This window comes from Ornithorhynchus anatinus, chromosome 16 (assembly GCF_004115215.2).
Source record: "Ornithorhynchus anatinus isolate Pmale09 chromosome 16, mOrnAna1.pri.v4, whole genome shotgun sequence".
Classification (NCBI taxonomy): domain Eukaryota; kingdom Metazoa; phylum Chordata; class Mammalia; order Monotremata; family Ornithorhynchidae; genus Ornithorhynchus; species Ornithorhynchus anatinus.
The window spans coordinates 23,735,871-23,757,810 of record NC_041743.1 but is presented as its reverse complement, the minus strand read 5'-3'; the positions used below and the strand labels follow the sequence as shown (position 1 = coordinate 23,757,810).

The 21,940-nt window shown below is 44.8% G+C and overlaps 1 protein-coding gene across 1 annotated transcript in view; it reads left to right on the top strand.

The window, feature by feature from the left end:
- The window catches only part of PLPP4 (phospholipid phosphatase 4), a 108,667-nt gene extending 88,720 nt beyond the window's left edge, over positions 1 to 19,947 (top strand). Inside the window, exons 6-7 of the mRNA XM_029081570.2 lie at positions 7,571 to 7,741; positions 16,997 to 19,947. Of these exons, the coding sequence (XP_028937403.1) occupies positions 7,571 to 7,741; positions 16,997 to 17,196 (371 nt within the window). The 3' untranslated portion in view covers positions 17,197 to 19,947. The remainder of the gene's footprint in view (positions 1 to 7,570; positions 7,742 to 16,996) is intronic.
- The last annotated feature ends 1,993 nt before the right edge of the window (positions 19,948 to 21,940 follow it).

Sequence of the window (21,940 nt, the reverse complement as noted above, 5' to 3'; positions counted from 1 at the left end):
GTGGCTTTCAAACCGAGGAGTGTCTCTCCAAGGGGGTAGATGTGATTAGTTATTGATTGACATGGTTGGCGACTTTTGGTCTGAGGTAGCAAGATATGAAGGAGCGGGGTCGACGGGAGATGGTGCGAGGGAATGGAGGGACCGTGGGTCTGAAAGACAGGGCACAAGAGGTCCCAGTCCTCCTTCCTGTTCTAGATGATTCCGTTGGCTGAGCTTGTCCTGTCGGGGAGAAGGAATGAGTCCCCCCGAGGTGGCTGGGAGGGGAAACAGGACTGCGGTGGCCAACAGGCAGCCCCCGGCTAGTGCCAGAGTCTACTGGTGGCATAATGGCGCCGTACGGGGGATTAATTTCTGCCGACTCCTCTTCCCCAGCCTAAAATGGCACCCAGTCCCAGTCCAGCCATGGAGTAATAATAATAATTACTGATTATGGTATTTAAGTGCTTATTGTGTTCCAGGCGCTGTACTAAACGCTGGGGTGGATCCGAGCAAATTGGGTTGGATGCAGTCCCTGTCCCATGAGGGGCTCACATCTCGATCCCCACTCTACAGATGAGAAAACCGAGGCGCAGAGAAGTGAAGAGACTTGCCCAAGGTCACACAGGAGACAAGTTGGCAGACCTGGGATTAGAACCCACAACCTTCTGAGTCTCAGACCCGTCCTCTAGTCACTAGGCCTTGCTGCTTCAGTGGCAGTTTTGGGGTTAGGGCAGAGAGACCTCAGTGGGGAAACCCAGGCTGGATAGAGAGTGCCCAGGAGGGAGTGAGCAAACGCTAGGCAGCACTACCCCAATCAGGAAATCAATCAATCGATCAGTCAATCAATCGTATTTATGGAGCACTTACTATGTTCAGAGCACTGTACCAAGCACTTGGGAGAGACTGCTAATACAACAGAATTAGCAGGCTTGTTCCCTGCCCAAAACAACCTACAGTCTAGAAGGTGAGATAGACACTAATATGAATAAATATTAGTGCCACCCCCATCACCACCTCCACAGACCTGGCCCCGGATTCCCTTCCGCCTTCACCCTCCTTCCCTGCCCCATGTCAGGGCTGCCCACTAGGAGAGGGCCATGCTCAGGCTGGAGGCCTCCCTGGAGGTAGCAATAACCGCTGCGAGCACTATAGAAGACCCTGCTGCGGCTTCAATCACCTCAGCTGGCCTGAGCTGGAGACCTGCTTGCCCTCCAGTTACCCGGTCTGACCTGCAGCCCCTCAAGGGGTGGACAGTTAGTGCCCGTATGGGTAGAGCGTGGGGAAGCTCCGCGGCTCTCAAGGAGCAGTCGCCACGGTCCGTCTGCCCGCGATAAACCATAGCTGGGACTTCTGCCCTGGTCCCTCCTGGAGCCAACCCATCCTTCCCTCTGCCTTACTCCCTCTTCTCCCTCCCCCTCTTGTCTTTCCCCAATTCACAGTTCACAAAAGAATCGATGGATCCTCCATTAGATAGACGAATGGACTTCTTAAGAGTTACAGTTCCTCTTTCGGAAGAAAATTCCTTTTATGAGGTGCACTTGAAACATTTTTTTCCAGGAGCCTGTCCTTGAAATTGTTCATCTAATTTGCAGGAGGCTTTCATTAGGGCCTGGGCCTTTAGAGTTTCCCTCACTGTGCTTCTTGGCAGTGACCGGCACAGATGTTGTAAATTATCTCCTTTCCAGTGTCAGGAATGTATATCCCAGTGCAGAGGTCACTAGAAGGGACTGCCAGTTACCTAAGTGCTTGGGTCACTAATTTACTACTCGGCTTTTATCCAGGCCGCCTCTCTTCAGACAAGGAAAGTTTTTTTGGGTTTTTTTTTAACCTGTGAAAATGTGGACAATGAAATTTCTGCAAATACTGTGGTGTCCCTTCCTTACCTAAATCAGAAACATAGAAGACATTTGAAAGTCAGTTTGAAGAGCAATTGCGCTTTCTCATTCTGATGGCCTCTACCACCCCCTTCTCCTTGAAACCTTATCCAACTTTGGATTCACCGATAATGCCCTCTCTTGGATCTCCTCCTATCTCTCTGACCACTCCGTCTCCTTCTCAGTTTCTTTTTCTGGCTCCTCCTCTGCCACCCACCCTCATTCACTCTTATAGCTTCAACTAACACCTCGTTGCGGATGATTCCCAAATCTACATCTCCAGCCCTGCCTTCTGTTCTTCCCTGTAATCTTGCGTTTCCTCCTAGCTTCGGAACATCTCTACCTGGATGTCCCGCCAACACTTCAAACTAAACATGTCCAAAGCCGAACTCCTTATCTTCCCATCTAAACATTGTCCTCCTCATCTCTTTCCCTTCACTGTAGACGATATCATTATCCTCCCCACCTCACAAATCGGAAACCGGGGCGTTGTCCTCGACACATCGCTCTCATTCCACACATTTATTCGATATCACCAAAACCTGTGGGTTCTCCCTTCGTGGCATTGGTAAAATTCATCCTTTCCTCTCCATACAACCCGCTACCACTCTGAACCAAGCACATATCCTATCCTGCCTTGAATGTTACCTCTTCCTCCTCACTATCTCTCCCCACTCCAGTCCATATTTCCCTCTGCTGCGCGGATCATTTTTCTAAAAAAAGTTCAGTCCATGTCTCCCCACTCATCAAAAACCTCCAGTGGTTGACCATCCACCACCGCCTCAAACGGAAAGTCCTTACCATCGGCTTCAAGCACTTAATCCCGGTGCACCCTCCCACCTCACCGCCTCACTGACCTACCACAACCCAGCCTGTGTGCTTCACTCCTCCAGTGCCAACCTCTTCACTGTACCTCTATCTCATCCATCTCACCACCAGCCCCTCGCCCCCTTCCTCCCTCTGTCCTGGCTCTCAGACATATATGCAAGATCATGCATCTCTCCACCTTCGAAACATGAATAAGGTGGCATCTCCTCCAGAAGGCCTTGCCCGATTAAGCCCTCTTTTTCCCAGCTCCTTCTCCCTTCTACCTCTTCTATGCATTTGGATCTTAGGCCACTGTGTGTTTAATACTCGCCCCACCCTCAACCCCAGATTATTTATGTACATATCTTTATATATTATAAATTATTTATTTATATCAGTGTCTGTCTCCCCCTTCTAGACAGAAAGCTCAATGTGGGCAGGGAACATAACTGCCAATTCTGTTGTGCTGTACTCTCTGAAGTGCTTAGTACAGTGTTCTGCACATAGTAAGTGCTCAGTAAATACCACTGATTAACAAATACCATCTTTTCATTATTATTACGCTCCATTTTACAGCATGCATTTTCAGTCCTAGCTTTTGAAATATGGGTTGAGTCCAGTCCCCCCAGGAAGCAAATAAACTAAATTTTGTATCCACATTTCCTTTTTTCCCTGAAGAGAGTCTTTTTTTTAAAGGGATTTACTGACTTTGGAATTTGGTCCTACCACTGGTCACCAAGTTAGTAATCAATCAGTCAATCAATGATATTTATTGTGCGCATGCTGCGTGCAGACCATTCTACTATGTGTGTGGGAGAGTACAACGTAACAGAGTTGGTAGACACGTTCCCTGCCCACAATGAGCTAACAAATATGCAGCCTGCCAAAATTGGAGATGAAGATTACTAAAATGCTTGGCATCCCAAATGATAGCCTCCTTTTTCCGCAAGCATATTAAAGGGACTCAGCTCCACTGCGAAGTTGACACGTTTCAATAAAATATCAATGTGTAAATTTTGAGGGGCAGTTGAACACTGCAACCTTTCTCTTGTTCAGAGGTCAAATGTTTTCAGAGTTGAGAAAGCCATGTCTTCCCTGGAGTTTGTTCAAGACCTCTTACCATCCTGAAACCTTGTGGAATAAATTTACCCGTTCTTGGGTAACAACATGAGAGTGAGGCTAAGCCAGAAGAAATGGTTTTGTTATTGTCACTTGAAGTGACACAAAAGTATATGAGTTTGATTCGGCGCAATTTTAGCTTAAGGGTATTTGAAGAATGCTCTTACCTGGGATCAGATTAAGAATCGATGAAGCTGTTTCTCTTGCCAATTTCCCCCGTAGCTAACTGGACTGTAGCAATCATTTCCTTTAACGTAGGAAGCTCTCAGTGGCCAGAAACCACTTTTTTCTGATTAGGGCTGCATTAACTGCTGTTTTTTGGTCTTGTCAAATACCTATTTACAATGTCTCCGGTCAGAAAATTTCTGTCAAGCAGGAGAAGGCATTTTGTAGTTCCACAAGTCAAATATGATAGATGACTTAAATGCCCTTTAATGAGTAGGTTGCAGGAGGTTATTATGAAAAACTCAATTGCTACCTGAAGGATGGATTAACAGTTCAGAAAAACTCAACTTTCGACCACTCGAGGTGTGACAAATAATAACTGTGGTATTTGTTAAGTGCTTACTGTGTGCCAAGCACTTTTCATTCATCCATTCATTTGATCATGTTTATTAAGCGCTTAGTGTGGGCAGATCACTGTACTAAGCACTTGGGAAAGTACAATACAGCAATAAAGAGTGATGATCCCTGCCCATAACGATCTCACAGTCTAGAGTCACACTGTGCTCAACACTGGCATAGAGGCCTTCCCAAACTAAGCCCCCCTTTCCCTCTGTTCCCCCTCCCATCCCCATTGCCCCAACCCGCTCCCTTTGCTCTACCTCCCTTCCCAGCTCCACAGCACATGTTTATGAATGAATATATTTATAATTAGAATTATATTTATTTTTATTAATGATGTGCATATATCTATAAGTCTATTTATTTATAATGATGCTACTGACGCCTGTTTACTTGTTTTGATGTCTCTCTACGCCCTTCTAGACTGTGAGCCCGTTGTGGGCAGGGATTGTCTCTATTTGTTGCTGAATTGTACCTCTCACCTGTTGTGGACAGGGATTGTCTCTGCTGAATTGTATTTCCCAAGCGCTCAGTACGGTGCTCTGCACACAGTAAGCGCTCAATAAATACGATTGAATGAATGAATGAATGAATACAGAAGAATCAGGTTGGACACAGTTCTTTTACATGTAGAGTTCACAGCCCAAGAGGAAGTAATGAGAACGGGTCTTTAATCCCTATTTTAAGGATGAGGCAACTGAGGCGTAGAGAAGGTAAGCAACTTGCTTAAAGTCACACATCAGGCAAGTGGCAAGAGCTGGGCTTAGAGCCCGATTTCTCTGATTCCCTAGGTTGGGCTCTTTCTACTACGCCACGCTGCTTCATTTGTGACGATTAAGACGTCTCTGAATTTATTCCGTGTTCTGTGTTCACCATATCCAATCCCACCTATGACACCAGGCCCCTAAAAACTGCATTATTTCCCCCCCGGCCCCTCTGTCTTCCACAGCTTTCCTGTCTTCCTTTCCTGCGTTCGTTCTCCTGCCTCCCCATCCACTGCTCCACTTAGTGTTGTCTGCTAATCTGGACACCAGGGTCGGCCAGGTCAGGGCAAAAGGTCCTATGCCCTGCAATCATTTCCTCTGCTAGGAGGAAGCGTTCAAGCAAAACCCAGTCTCTCCTTCCCCTGTCCATATACGAGCCAGACTGACCGTAGTAAAAGTAATAATAATAGCAGTCACAACGGCAGCGTTTAAACATCACCCAGTTGATGCATACACCATAAGAGCAAAATAACACATTCCCTGCCCAAAAGCAGTTTACATTCTAATGGGAAAGACGAACATCCACATGTTTACAACTAGAGTGACCAAAATAATGACATTCACACTTATATATATGTGAGTGCTGAGAGGTTGGAAGCAAGTTTATAAATTCTAGAGTTGGCTCAGGTTGCGGGGAAACAAATTGAAGGAAGCTTATTCAACAGTTCCCTTCCATGAAACCCACCCCACCTAGCTGGAATTCCTCCTTTTCCCTTCCCTGTGTGATTTGGAGACCCAGTTTCCAACACACACCTTCCCCTCCAGCTAGAGGAGCACCATTAACCATGTTTAACAAGCTTGCGTTGAATGTCTTTGGCAGTGCTTCCCAGTTCCCCCATGCCTCGCCTTCCAGATGAAACCAAGACCAGGTGTTAAATTCATTTTTTTATTAACCGTGCCCACCTAATTTAAAATGAATCAGAAAGGAAAGGAAGAGTGAATGGGTGAAACAGACTGAAAGTCGTCATTTACCGAATAGAGAGAGAGGCACTTGGACTCGCTAAAGCCCTGAGACCATATGAGACGCCGTGAGTCTTGAAATTGAAATGGGTCAATCGGCCGGCTACATGAAGTGAAATCAGGAGTGATGCGAATTGAGCCGGTTGTCACCTTAAAGGGGCCTAATTCCTTGAATCTTTGAAATTTAAAAAACAGAAGCTCAAAAATTTGGTTTTACAGTTTAAGGTCCCGAGGAAGATGAATTTGTCCGTGAATCTCTTAAACATATTTATTGGGCTCCTACTGGTGGCAGAGCATCAGGGTAAGCATTTGGGAGAGTACCATAGAGTTAATAGACATGTTCCCTGCCCTCAAGGACTTTACAGTCTATCCGGGGTGGTGGAGAGCAGGTGGACACTAAAATAAATTACAGATAGGAAGAAGATATTTTTTAATGGTCCTGAGCAGTTAATGGCTCTTGTGCATTGTGCTTATAAATGACCTCTACTCTGAAAGACAACCTCAGATAGAGAGCAGTTCATCTCAGTTTAGGGGTTTTCATTATATTGACGTTCCCATTTGCGGCCCTGATGATAATAATAATAATAATCATAGTATTTGTTAAGTGCTTACTCTTTGCCAAGCACTGTTCTAAGCACTGGGGTAGGTCCAAGTTAATCAGGTTGGACACTGTCCCTGTCCCACATGGGGCTTCCACTCTTAATCCCCATTTTGAAGTAATTGAGGCCCAGAGAAGTGAAGTGACTTGTCTAAGGTCACACAGCAGACACGTGGCAGAGCCGGAATTAGAACCCAGGTCTTTCTGACTTCCAGATCTGTGCTCTATCCACTGAACACTGCTTCTCTGGTGGAGGAGGGTCTGGCCATGCCAGGCTGAGTGTCAGGAAGGACCAGACGATTGTCTGGGTGGCAGAGAGGTCTGAACTATTCTCCCACTCCCTCGCAGTGAAGTAAGAAGCCCCAGAGTGGGAGACTGTGGGCTCATGCCTCTTGTTCAGGCGGCTTTTTGCAAACAGATTGTATAAGACACGCGTTAGAAAAAACAAGGGGAAGAGAGTGTCCTGATACCATTTCAGGCGGTGTCCTGCAAAACAGTCGTGCCTGGGAGAAATGGAACCCTCCCCCTTCTTTCCATTACATAATGACAGTTAAATGGGAGAAGAGAGTGTGAGAGTCAGAATCTTGCCTGTTGGACTGTGTTCCAGAACCCGGCCCCTGCACCTCGAGACGGTAAGCTCCCTCTAGACCGTAAGCTCTTTCTAGACCATCAGCTCGTAGTGGGCAAAGAATCTTATATTGTACTCACCCAAGCACCTAGCACAGTGCTCTGCACACGGTAAGCGTTCAATAAATATGACTGAATGAATGAACGAAAGATTCGCATAAAGGTGATAAGGCAGCGAGGTCCGCACAGTACTACGCAATTGAGCCCCAAGACAAGCGCCCGTTTCCATTATGAATTGCTTGGTTTAGTAACGAACGCATTTTGTCTTTCTCTGGCAGTTGCATTTTCAGGTCTTGGCTTTACAACCTTCTACTTAGCTGGGAAGTTACACTGCTTCACAGAAAATGGGCGAGGGAGAAGCTGGCGTCTCTGTGCGGCAATTCTGCCCCTGTACTGTGCCATGATGATTGCCCTGTCACGCATGTGTGATTACAAGCATCATTGGCAAGGTGAGCCTGGTGGTGCTTTCTCGACTTTCCTCGTGGTCTGTCGCTCTCGCTGGCGGCGTCAGAGATCTTGAAATGCCATGGCTTTGCTGTCGTCCGCTTTTATGTTTTGTTCTCATTCAAAACTCCTTTTCAGCTTGGCCGTTTTCTGGTAGATGTTGCCGCGTGTCTGTTTTTTCATGTGTTCGGAGGGGCCCCAGAAGACCCCGGGATAGGATGCAGATGATTTCATTCGATCAGTCGACCTATTTAGCATTATTGTATGCAGAACGCCGAACTGAGTGCTTAAAGGCTTAATAGAGTTCTTTTTTTTTTTTTTTACGATATTTATTGAGCATTTCTGTGTGTCAAGAACTGTTCTAACCACTTAGTTCTTACCTAACTGATTATGCACCATCTCTTGGTTTAAACGTTTGGGGCCTGAAATGCCATTTGAGTTTTTGGCTTGGGTCATTTTATGTATTTTTCTTCCTCTTGACTTTCTGTGTCTTTTTTGAGGATAGGGCTTCTAGGGTGCCCACATCTTATGACCTCAGCATTTGGAAGCGTCCCTAGTCCTGTTCAATAGGGGTCAGGAGATTAAGTGCTCAATAAATAGGCTTGATTGCTTGCTTGCTTTTGAGGTTTCAGCTCCTCTAGATCAATCAATCAGTGGTATTTATTGAATGCTTACTGTGTGCAGAGCACTCTACTAAGCACTTGAAAAGTAAAATACCACAGAGGTGGTAATAATAAGAATAATTATGGCATTTGTTAAGCACTTATTATGTAATTGAGACTGCAAACCCTGCAACGGACAAGGATTATGTCCAATCTGATTCGCTGGTTTCCACTCCAGTGCTTAGCACGGTGCTTCGCACATAGTAAGCACTTAACAAATACCATAATAATAATAATGTACCAAGCACTATACTAAGTGCTGGGGTAGATACAAGTTGATCAGGACCCACACGGGGCTCACGGTCTAAGCAGGAGGGAGATGAGGAATTGATTCCCCATTTTGCAGATGAGACCACTGAGGCACAGAGAAGTTAAGTGACTCACCCAAGGTCACACAGCAGGTATGTGGCAGAGCCGAGATTAGAAGCCAGGTCCTCTGATTGCCTGGCCCACGCTTTTTCCACTAGGCCACGCTGCTTCCCTAATGGAAGACACATTTCCTGCGCACAGGGAAGTGGGAGGCAGACATTAAAATAAATTATAGATAGGGGAAATTGTGATGTATAAACAGCGTGGCTCAGCGGAAAGAGCACGGGCTGGGGAGTCAGACGTCCTGGGTTCAAATCCCGGCTCTGCCGCTTGTCAGCTGTGTGACTTTGGGCAAGTCACTTCACTTCTCTGTGCCTCAGTTACCTCATCTGTAAAATCGGGATGAAGACTGTGAGCTCCACGTGGGACAACCTGATCACCTGTATCCTCCCAGCACTTAGAAGAGTGCTTTGCACATAGTAAGCTCTTAACAAATGCCATTATTATTATTATTATCATATGTGCCTAAGTGTTGTGGGGCTGCGGGTGGATATCAAAGAGCTTAAGACAATTGCCAAGGAGGGGAGGGGAGGGAAGTAGGGGTTATGAGAGGTAAGTCAGGGAAGGCCTCTTGGTGGAGATTTGATTTTAGGAGGTTTTTGAAGGTGAGGAGGAGGGTGGACTGTTGAATACAAAGGGAAAGGGAGTTCCAGGCCCAAAGGAGGATATGGGCAAGGCGTTGGTAGTAGAATAGGTAAGGGTGAGATGCAGAGAGCATCTAGGCAATCTAGACCATCTAGCTCCTCTCGCCTGTAAGCTCACTGTGGGCAGGGAACGTATCTACCAATTCTGGTAAATTGTACTCGACCAATCACTTAGTACAGTACTCTGCACAAAGTAAATACTCAAGAAATATGACTGATTGATACAGAGAGTAAGTTCATGTCAGAGGAATGATGTGCATGGGTTGCGTGGTAGGAGGGGATCAGCGAGGTAAGGTAGGCAGGAGAGAGCTGATTGAGTGCAGTAAAGCTTTCAACGAGTGCCTTAAATCTAGATCAACTGTAGAGATGTATATAGTGCCATCTGCTGAAAAGCAAAGTGTCTTTTGCTTGAGAGGAAAGAAGGAAAGGACTTTTGGGTTTCAGTTGTTTGTCAGCACAGGAATAAACTTCAAAAATGTAATAGAGAGACACTGGCACCCTAAGTCAATGAAAGGCAAAGAGAAAAAAGGAACTATTTCAAACTGAATTTCGTCCTGACTTACTTTTGAGTCACTGTTGTATCTAAAAGAACCTGGTCTGATGTTAGCAGTAGTCAGAAAGCCACAGTTTTTTGTCTCATCTAAGAAAGCTAGATCACGGACCCATGTTTATCTCCTTTGGTCAGTGATTTGGGAGTCATTAGGGAAGTGGGAGCAACTTCAAGACGAGGGTAACTACGTGAAAGTTCTCTGGGTTGTGATAAAATGAGATCGGAGAGACAGTGAACCTAAAAGAAGCTAGAAATTTAAGTTTATTTAATAGAAATTTAGGAGAAGCAGTGTCACCCAGTGGATAGAGCACGGGTCTGAGAGTCACAAGGACCTGGGTTCTAATCCCAGCTTTGCTACTTGCCTGCTATGTGACCTTGGGGAAGTCACTTCTCTCCTCTGTACCTCAGTTACCCCATCAGTAAAATGGGGATTAAGACTGTGAGCCCCATGTGGGACCGGGGCTGTGGCCAAATTGATTTGCTTGTATCCATCCAATACAGTGCTTGACCCATAGTAAGTGCTTAAGAAATACCATTATAATAATAATTATTGTTATTATTATTTTCTGCTTCCGAATTTCTCTGTGTTTAGGATACTTTCCTGATGGTTTTCTTGCTCTATCCCTTTTTTGCTAGTGTCCTTTATGTAGGTATTCTTTGGGTTCTAGATAAGTGTATCTGATTCTCAGTTATCAACGAGTAAAATGTGGCCTCTCAGCCAGTTAATTACAGTGAATTTTGTGGTTGGAGTCCGTATTGATTTAGACTTCAACCTTGAAGGCCAGCAGCTAATGATAATTGAGTGCCAGGGTATAGTCACAAGGCAACCGCAATGCTTTTCTAAACACATTCAAAGTGTTGAACTAATAGTGATGTTTTCTCTTTGGAGGGCCATATTCATATTGGGAAACCCACTGCTGCTGATTAGTCCTTTTGTTAGGTGATTGTATGAGAGAGAGAGAGAGAGAGAAAATGTGGTGAGGGGAGAGTGTCTCTGTGTGCGTGTTTGTGTTTATGTGTGCACACGTACACGATTGGCATTTAATTCCAGAAACTCCCAAATGCACCCTAATTAAACCACACATTACTTTGAGACTATAACCCTGGATCAAAATCGGGTTCACTGTCATCTTTCTCCCTTCCCACCGCAATCCTCCCTCTCATCCTCTTCTTCCTCCTTTCCTCCCCAGCTCAATATTTAGATACCTTAAAACTGAAGATAGGGAGACGGGGGAGGGGTTGGTCAGCTCATTTTCCCAAACCGCCACCACCTGACATTTCAAGAACCTCAAGTGTCCCTCTATTTCTGTGCTCTCTGTAGTACCTTAAACTTTACGTCAAATATAAGTCGAGATATTTAATACAGTAGAGGGCATACGGAGTAAAGAATCTCAAGCATGTGACTAACAGTGTGTGTTCAATTCACAGATCTCCAGGAATTGTAGCGTTAGGGAAAATAAATGTGAAAATTAAGGAACGGGAGCGATATAAGCAGGCGTCGTTAACCAGGTTCATGGTTCAAAATTAGAAGAGCCTATTTATAGCTGCCGTCAGTAAAATTTGCAGTTGTGGCATGAAAATATTGTATAACCACTTACATCGTTCTGTCTTTACAGCAGAAAATAGTGATTAGAACAGTTAGCCACATTCAGTTGAATCCAGGCAGTTCTAGCCTTTCTCCCTGTGTTTGAGAAGTCTCTTAAAGTCCATATCATTATTCCTATTGTCACTGAGGCATGAAATGGTCATTTCAAAACACTCTGTAACTGAAAGCCATTTAAAGAACATACACAGAGACAACATTCTTACCAAATACCTCACAGAGATAACGTCCATCGGGGACAGTTCATGTGTGGAGTGTTTTTTTGTCTCCAGTGACAATTGCTTGCTGGTGGAGAAAGTGCTGAACTTGAGCCAAAATCTCTCAACTCATAAACCCCATGCTTGAAATATTGTTTCAGAATTTTCCAGACAAACAAGTCCTGGGAGAGATGCCCTGGTAAATTACTTTTTAACTTCAGAAAGCTCAATTTGGTGTGCCTCTCTTCAACTTCAAACCCCAGGCCCCGAATAACTGCTCCTCTCCTGAACTCATGAGCTGACCCACACATCGCATACACACAAGGACACGTTTGTCTTGGTCTTCCTGAATGCTTCATTCATTCATTCAATCATATTTATTGAGTACTTACTGTGTGCAAAACACTGAACTAAGCACTTGCTTTATCCAATCAAACACCTCCAAAGTGTCACCATGGGATTGTCCCAGAACAATCTCTCGTGTCAAATTTGGGGCTATATGGAGCTACCGTGATATGGGACTGGTAGAGACCTTGTAAAATGCTTACACAGATTCTCGGTGTGCTGCTTACGGGACACCAATTTTAAATTGGTGGGAGGCCATTACCATTTAGTTCGGGTAGGACTCATACACCCGTCATAGACTGATGAAAATATTTACTGTGTTTAAACTTCTTAAAATAACCTCTCTCCCTGCCTCGTTCTAGGGTCAGTAGTCTTTTTTATGATATTTGTTAAGGGCTTACTATGTGCCGGGCACTATACTAAACACTGGAGTAAATACAAGCTACTCAGATTGGACACAATCTGTGTCCCATATAGGGCTCAAGGGTCCCATTTTACAGATAAGGTAACTCAGGCACAGAGAAGGTAAGTGACTTGCCCAAGGTCACATAGACAAGTGGCAGAGCCTGGTTTAGAACCCAGGTCCTTCTGACTCCCAAGCCCATGCTCTATCTCTTAGGCCCCAAGGATTCTCTAGATCTCACCATTAAGAGCATCTCATATTTCTCCTAGATTTATTTCAGATTTATTTCTCCATCTGCCTAAATGTAGACCCTTGGAATCCATCCTGTATGTATATACAAATGCCTCAGTAGCTTCTCCTTTTTCCCCTCCAGAGGTATTTGTTAAACACTGTACTGAGCTTTAGGGTAGATACAAGATAATTACAGTCCATGACCCACAGTGGTGCACCCAGTCTCAGTCCTGATTTTACATCTGAGGAAACTGAGGCACAGAGAAGGTAAGTGGCTTGCCCGAGGCTACACAGTCGAGATGCATCAGGGCTGGAATTTGAATGTAGGCTCTCTGACTCCCAGACCTATTCTCTTTCCATTAGACCACGCTGCTTCTTCGGAAGAAAGAGTTTAATTGAATAGCATTCAGTTTTATAGTCTATTTTATTCTTGTTCAGGGCTTTCCTCCATCTTTTTCAAGTTACCTTGTAAAAGAGAGAGAGAGAGAAAGAGAGTTATTCTTTGTATTTGAAGATAATGCTTCTCTCAGTGAGATCCCTACCGTAAAAGCTGGTATCCTGCAAAGAAGCGGCATGGCTCAGTGGAAAGAGCAAGGGCTTGGAAGTCAGAGGTCATGGGTTCGAACCCCGGCTCTGGCACTAGTCAGCTGTGTGATCGTGAGCAAAGTCACTTAACTTCTCTGGGTCTCAGTTACCTCATTTGTAAATTGGGGATTAAGACTGTGAGCCTCACGTGGGACAACCTGTCCCCCAGTGCTTAGAACAGTGCTCTGCACATAGTAAGCGCTTAACAAATACCAACATTAATATTATTATTATTAGGTCTCACCTGATAGTAAAAATAGTTCCATGCTACCATTCTGGAAACTATTACAGCAGGGGAGAATCAGTACTTTTTGAGCATCTAGTATGTGTTCTGCTATGTGCAGAGCACTGAACTGAACTGAACACCCCTTCTATGTAAAGCATGATACTGAGTGCATAGTAAATAATAATGTTGGTATTTGTTAAGTGCTTACTATGTGCAGAGCACTGTTCTAAGCGCTGGGGTGGATATAGGGTAATCAGATTGTCCCATATGAGGCTCACAGTCTTCATCCCCATTTTACAGATGAGGTCTTCATCCCCATTTTACAGATGAGGTAACTGAGGCAGAGAGAAGTTAAGAGACTTGCCCACAGTCACACAGTTGACAAGTGGCAGAGCCAGGATTCGAACCCATGACCTCTGACTCCCAAGCCCGTGCTCTTTCCACTGAGCCACGCTGCTTCCCCTAATGGAGAGCACGGACTGGAAAGTACGATGCCTGTTGTCCTCTGACGTAGACTGTAAGCCTTATGCAGGGACTGTATCCGGCCCTATTAACTTGAATCTCTCCCAGTGCTTAGAACAGCGTGGAACACGTTGTAATACTGCAGTAATAATAACACTAGATAGCTATAGAACACTTATAAGTACAAATCACTTTTCCTGTCCACAAGGAGCTTACAGCCTATCTCAGGAGGATTCAACTGACAAACATACAGTAGAGAAGCGGCTCAGCCTAAGGAAGAGGGTCTCTCTCTCCCGGCAAAGGGAACCTTAGTCGGTGAAAATTAAGAATTCTTCCCCCGTGGTGTGGGCCAGTAGTTCCTCTAGACTGTGGGCAGGGAACCAGTCTACCGAATCTGTTAGGTTGTACTCTCTCAAGCGCTTACTACCGTGCTCCGTGCACAGTAAGCACTAGGTAAATATAATTAGTTGATTGATGAAATGGAGGTGAAATATCAAACATCTTCCCCACTTCAGAAGTTCTGATGCCTGGTTGCTGCTTCACTTTCTTAGGTACCTGCCACGATCCTCATGACCCAATTAACACAACTCATCCCTTTCCTAAGGGAAGTATTCCAAGTATTCCAAGCCTTCACATCCGAAGGCTTCAGCAGTACTTCAGTTTAATAACCAAAGTGATAGCAGCCGGGGTGATGTTGGTCTCTGGAAATGAATTCAGGGACGGTAGCTTTTGAATCAAGAGGCCGTCTTACCGCATCAGGTGAGCAGAAATCACTTCCTCTCAAAGGGATTTACTCTCGAGTTTCCACTTTTGTGGATTCGCCAGGGAAAGAAGCAGCTCCTACCTCTATAGCCACTCTGGCTGTGTTCCTCAGCATGGCTTTATGGATAGCCTGGGAGTCAGAGAACCTGGGTTCTAATCCCGCCTTTGCCACTGGTCTGCTCTTGAGCAAGTCACTTCACTTCTCTGGGCCTCAGTTCCCTCGACTGTAAAATGGGGATTAAGAGTGTGAGCCCCATGTGGGACAGGGACTGCGTCCAACTTGATTAACTTGTATCTACCCCAGCCCTTAGAACAGTATTACTAAATGTACATTATAGCGGAGTGGTGGACACATTCCTCAAGGAGGTTACAGTCCAGAGAAAGAGATTAGACATCAATATAAGAAGAAATTACAGTTATGTACGGGGATACTGTGGGGCTGAGGTAGGGGTTCAAATTCCAGTGCAAGGGCGATGCAGAAGGGAGTGGGAGAAGAGGAAATGAGGGCTTAGTGGAAGAGGCTTCCTGGAGGAGATGTGACTCCGAAGGTGGGGAGAGCAGTCGTCCGATCGTTTCGTTGAGGTGGGCGGAGGAAAGGCCGAAACATTCCCGTGGCCATCTGAGACCGGTCTAGTAACATTATGTTTTTTTCCACTTAGAAAACCTCACGCTCACAACCTGGGCCCTTTGTGGATGGAAAGAGTTAATACTTTTTTCAGAGTTCTCTGCTTAATTTCCTCTCCCAGTTGGCTCACGTTGAAAAACATACAGGCCTACCAATGTTGATTTATCGGAAAGTACGGAGATCAATTTGTCTAGGGTTTAAATTGCTCCTCTCCTCCTGAGGAAATACTCGAGACGAATGAGGATTTTTTTTTTATTAAGCTGTGTTTTGGAACTCACGACACAGAAGCACTTTTAGGACACTCAAAGGAAGAGAAAGTTCTCTCCACTATGTGTGTGCAGCATTGAATTGATTTCCTATCAGATGTAGAACATCTGGAAATTCACAATTTTGATGATGTAGCCTTCAAGTAATTTCAGAGGCCTGTGGAAATTATGAAAATAGACAGCAGGGATAAAGAAGCGTTCTGCAATAGGATGTTTTGAGTGAGAGAAACCAATACCATTTGCTCCGTTCTGGGCCCGGCCAGGACCACCCACCACTCCGTCCCCGACCAATATAGCGGAAGTGCAGATTCTGCTCGGCTCTCTGTCCCACTCCCCACTCCCCAAGGGACCATCACTAGGGAGGCTAGGGCACTTTGGAAGCAACTGAAGTGGTGAGGGGCAGAGGAGCTCCCCTTCCTTTAAATAATAATAATAATATTGCTATTTGTTAAGCGCTTACTATGTGCAGAGCACTGTTCTAAGCTCTGGGGGAGATACAGGATAATCAGGTCGTCCCATGTGAGGCTCACAGTTAATCCCCATTTTACAGATGAGGTAACTGAGGCACAGAGAAATTAAGTGACTTGCCCACAGTCACACAGCTGACAAGTGGCAGACCTGGGAGTCGAACCCATGACCTCTGACTCCGAAGCCCAGGCTCTTTCCACTGAGCCACGCTGCTTCCCATGCGCCCCCTCTTCAAGGATTGATTCTCTACACATTTAATAGTCTTAATCTTGGTTTACTACAATTTGCTTCAATTGTCAATAATTTGGTGCCTGTAATTTGTTCCCATTTTCCACGTTTCTGTCTTCGCCCAACCAGAAGGGGAGGCCCATCTGGAGCAGGGACCTGGTCTGATTGTTTATCTTGGGTTCTAATCCTGCCTCTGCTACCTGTCTGCTGTGTGACCGTGGGCGAGTTGCTTAACTTCTCTGTGCCGCAGTTTCCTCTTCTGTTAAATGGGGATTAAATCCTACTTTCTCCTACTTGGACTGTGAACCCCATGTGGACAGGGACTTTGTTCAACCTGTTTATCTTGCCCAAACCCCAGTGCTCAGTACAGTTCTTGGCACGTGGTAAGAGCTTAACAAGTCCCACGATCATTGTATATCCTAGTGCTTGAGCATGGTGTCTGTCCCATAATACTCCCTGAACAAATCCCATAATGAAAATTTCACCCATAACAATATTTTTCTGAAATGCTTTGCTTTTTCCCGGGGTTGGTGATTGGTCACTAAACTACATCAGTGTTCATATTACTGTTTTGAGGCTCTAATTTGTGCCCATAATAACTCTGCTCTCTTTTCAATTCTTGTTTTCTGCCTAGATTCTTTTGTGGGAGGAGTAATTGGCCTCATCTTTGCTTACATTTGCTATAGGCAACACTACCCTCCTCTGGCTAACCTAGCGTGTCACAAACCTTACGTGAGTCTCCGACTTCAGACGCCCCTGAAGAAAGATGAGGGGTCTGCAGTGGACAGCAGCCCGGGGGTGCCTCTCGAGGGGATGAGCGAAGGACCCGTATGACCCACCCACAAGCCGAGAGAACTCTAGCCCTCCGGGTTTTCCCCTCTGTCCCGGTGTCTTCGCTTGGGAGCGAACATTCCCCGTAGTTTGGGTGGCTTTGGTGCTTTTTAAGCATTCTTCCTGGACTCTGTTCTCTACTTGCTTCAGTTTTACATTGGGATCCATACCGTGCTGCCGAGTTCCATCATTTTTAAGCCGAAAGACAAACGGATGGAAGACGGCCAAAGTGATTGAGAAAAGAAATGGTTTCCAGGGCATTCCAGGTGCTCCTTTATCTATTCCTATTATATATATCTTGGACTTGCGTTTTTCACGGTACCACAGTAAATCTCCACCTAGTGTATCCTGTGCTGGTCCTCCTGTTTGAAGGAGCGATTTGGAGCCAAAGCGAAAAGGGAAGCACAAGAGGGCATAGATGACAGAGGCTCTGAAATAGAAACCACTGCCATTTCCTTTTCTGCTAGGGAGCGTTCTCATTTGTCAACGCGCCGGAACACGTTTCTCGAATAAGGTGGAAACCCCGTTCTCCTACCCCAGCATTTTCACAGCTCTAAGAGGCTTGGTTTCTGGTTTGAAATGGAAAGAAGAGCTCTGCAGCTAGGCCGCCACTTGCCAAAAACCTTAACGGCAACTGCCGTTGTGGAGGTGATGGAACCAGCGGTTGTCCACTAAGCCCCATGTAGAAACCTGGCCGTCGGTTCTTCCAGCCCAAAGGAGCTAATGTTGTCTGCATTTTTCCTCTGCGGAGGGCTTAATGGATCCAGGACTTGTTGGGGCCCAGCTCTGGGCCTTGGAACCTCTGGGCCTACCCCAGGTGTCGGTTGATTTATTGGCAAGCGACGTGCAAATTCCTCTTTGCAGCAGTCATCACCAGGACCAGATCTGCACACATTGCAAGCTCTAGAGTCTCAACACTTGCTCCAGAAAAAGCAATTTCCACTCCTCAGATCGGCCCAAGAACAATTCATTTGGGTCGGGATGAGGAGAGTGGGAGAGTTATAGGAATCAGGCTCCCGGACTCTCATCTGGTACAAATTAAGCACAGTCTCCCCCCATTCTGCCGTCTACACCACCGTTCTGCATGGGTCCATTTAATATCTGGGGTTCTCTTTTAATCCATGAAGAAGCAGGGACATTGCAAAGTAGAAAGACTGCCCCATCACTATAAGACAGCGTAAGAATAAGAACGAGCCATCGGCAGAGCGGGGATTAAAATTCCCGGTCCCAGATGGCAGAGACACCTGCTGTGTTTCAGCTCGTCTCCCAGAAAAGAAGAGACTCCTTTTGGAGCAGTGAGTTTCACGTTGATGATGGACAGGGTGACTTTCGGCCTGAGCGTTCTTCAAAGGTACCTTTGGGAAAAGGATCTGTTTCCTCCGTTTTCCTTTTTTACCGGGACACACTCTACTCTCTCTACCAATGGACCAAACGTGTGTACTCTTTCTCGGGGAAGACACCTGTCCGTTGAGTCAACCCAACTCTATTTAAAAAAGAGCTGGTGTTCCTATTGTTCTAGATGAACCACGTGTTTTCCAAAATCCCCAAAACCTTCCCAAAGAGCAGCACTTCCTCACACTTATTTGAGCAGATGGTTTTGAAAGACCAAAGTGAATGTACTGCAATTTTCTCTAAAAGTGGATCAGCTCCTGCCTGGATCAATCAATCAATCCATCGGTGGTATTAAAGTGCTTACAGTGTGCGGACCACTGTACTAAGCGCTGGGCAGAGTACAATCCAATAGAATCGGTTAGACAAGTTCCCTGCCCATGACGAGCTTACAGTCAAGATCAGCCAGCTGAGATGATCAAGACGGCAACTTTCAGCTGCTATCTGCTCTTGGCAGGAAGATCATCCCAATACCATAATTATCTTGCAAATCATGCAGATTAGGCTTCACTCAACCTTGCAAAAACCATGATCCTTTCCAAAGAACTATCAGGCTGGAACAGTTCTGTGGCGGTGAAGATCGGTTTCAGGTTGTAAGGGCTTGTAAGCGGCTTCCATCCACAACGAGTGCTGGAGATTTTTGTAAATCAAAACCATCACACTGGAGAGTTATTTTGAAAACTGAACAAGATCAGTACCTTAAAGGGCAATTCTTAAACTCCCTTAGCCAAAAGGTGTAAGAAATTGGAAAATAACTAGGCTCCAGATGGTTCTCTTGTTGGAGTTACACCAAATTCTCTATAATGGGCAGAAATGTTAAAAGATCGATATTCAAAGAATGATGCTATAAAAAAGATATTTTGCCTCTTTTCTCCTTTTTTAAAACCTATTAAATAGATAAAGCCTCTTTAATTCAGTGCGTTGGGATCCAGTTTTATAAAAGCTTTTGATATGTAAGAAACGTCTCCCTCGTTAGCTGGGATCAGAAGGGGTATGTCACAGGTGAGGAGCAATTTAAGATTCTGGGATAATGCAGCATAAATACTTATATTTCGCGATAAATGGCTGAAAAGAACTTTTCAAAGCAACAAATAATAAAGTATCTTTAATGGAGATAATTAAATTGAGAGTCATAAAGCAGGCTACATTAAAAACTTTGATTAAAATGTAATTAACGTTACAAAAGATTTAATAAAGAAAAAACTTATGGATGGCTCCTTAGGAGCCGTAATTACCAGTGCGTGCCAGTGTAAGAAAGGCATTTTTGTGGATCAATGTATTTCAATTTCATGCTCTGTTAATGTGAAGGAAGTGTAATATTGTAATGTTCCAATAAAGCTGCACATGAATGTGGGTTTTTGTATACCTGCATGTTGTCATTTCTTTTTGTCAAGAAGAATGAGCAGTAAGTGTCCTTGGTATGGCAAGCGCTGTATTGCCCTCAATCTAGTATAGTGCTTTGCCCACAGTAAGTGCTCAATAAATACGATCGAATGAAGGAATGAATGAATCTACCTCACCATTCATGGGGCTCTTCCAGATTACATCAAAAGCTCACTTTGAAGGTTTCAAAGGCAAATTATGCCCCCAAATCCAGTTAAATGACCTTTGTGAATTTAAGAGAGATATTTGTCTCACAGCATCCCCAAGAAACTGAATAGTAACAGACAAAATGGCAAAGAAGGACAAAATATTGACTCAGTCATGTGACGGAGTTGCCAGAGGTACTCTGGTCTTAGCTAGAAAAAGCAGATATTCATCACAATTATGCCTATTTTTCCATAACGTTTCCAGTTTTCATTGGTTTGATGTTTCAAAAGTGACCGGACACAGATTTCTTCTAATGACCCTTCTTTTTCCTCTGGGTCTGGGCATCGAACAGCAAGGTTCAGTGGAAAGAGCACACGGGCCCAGGAGTCTGAAGATCTACGCTCTAATTCTGACTTTGCCAGTTGCCTGTTGTTTGGCCTTGGATAAGTCACTTAACTTCTCTAGGCCTCAGTTTCCTCATCTGTAAAAAAGGGATCCAGTGCCTATTTTTCCCGCTACTTGGACTGTGAGCCTTAGGTGGGACAGGGACTGTCCCTTACCTGATTAACTTGCATCCACTCCAGCTTTTAGAATACTGTTTTGCATTTAATAAGCCCTTAACAAATCCCATAGTCATCATTATCTCTCCCAGTCTGCTCTCAATTCTGTGGGCTATTTGCTAGTTAATGATGTGAGGTGAAGGAAAAATAAGAGAAATGAAAACTGATGGTGCAAACTGCAGGTAAATGCGGATCTAATGCAAGTAGATGGTGCATTCTTGTTCTTTATTTCATAGCGACAAATGCTGCGACCTCCTTGGGAAAATGCAACAAAAATACATCCAGCTAGACCAGGTAAGAAATTGACAGCATTCTGATGAACTTCTCTTACAGAAAGGAACAGGTTAAGAAGCAAAAGAATGACTTCTTTCATTTTTGAATTTCAGCATCTGCCTCTTCATAATAGCCATCTCTGTAAACCCATACTCCATTTATTCCAGTCCAAGAGATGCCATTTTTGCTATCGTGATCATCCAAGTGGTTTTTTGTTTGCTTCCTGTAGGTTTCAAACCAGAACAAGCCCTAGAGATATTTGCCCACTTTCACCACCTTTTACTTAGTCGAAGGATTTCATCTTAGACATTTTGCATGGAAGATAAACTGCATCTTTAAAAGAATATAGTCACTACAGAGGTCATATTGAATGTTTTCAAAGGTTTTATTAATATGAATTAATCATAATAGCATTTGTTGCATTGACAGGCACTGTGCTAAGCACTGAAGTGAATACAAGCGAATCGGGTCAGACAGGGTCCCTGTCCCGCATAGGACTCACAGTCTTTATCCCCATTTTACAGATGAGGTAACTGAGGCAAAGAGAAGTGAAGTGACTTTCCCAGCCACAGAGCAAACAAATGGGGGAGCTGGGATTAGAACTTACTCCCAGACCCGTGCTCTATCACTCATTCATTCATTCGTATTTATTGAACGCTTACTGTGTGCAGAGGACTGTACTAAGCGCTTGGAAATTCAACTCAACAATAAAGAGAGATAATCCCTGCCCACATCGGGCTTACAATCTAGAAGGGGGGAGACAGACATCAAAACAAGTATATAGGCATCAATATAAATAAATAAAATTATAGGTCTATACACTTCAAAACCCTTCTCTCTTTCTACAGTCTTCTGCTTTAGAGAAGCAGTCTGGCTCAGGCTTGGGAGTCAGAGGTCATGAGTTCGAATCCCAGCTCTGCCACTTGTCAGCTGTGTGACTGTGGGCAAGTCACTTAACTTCTCTGTGCCTCAGTGACCTTATCTGCCTCACGTGG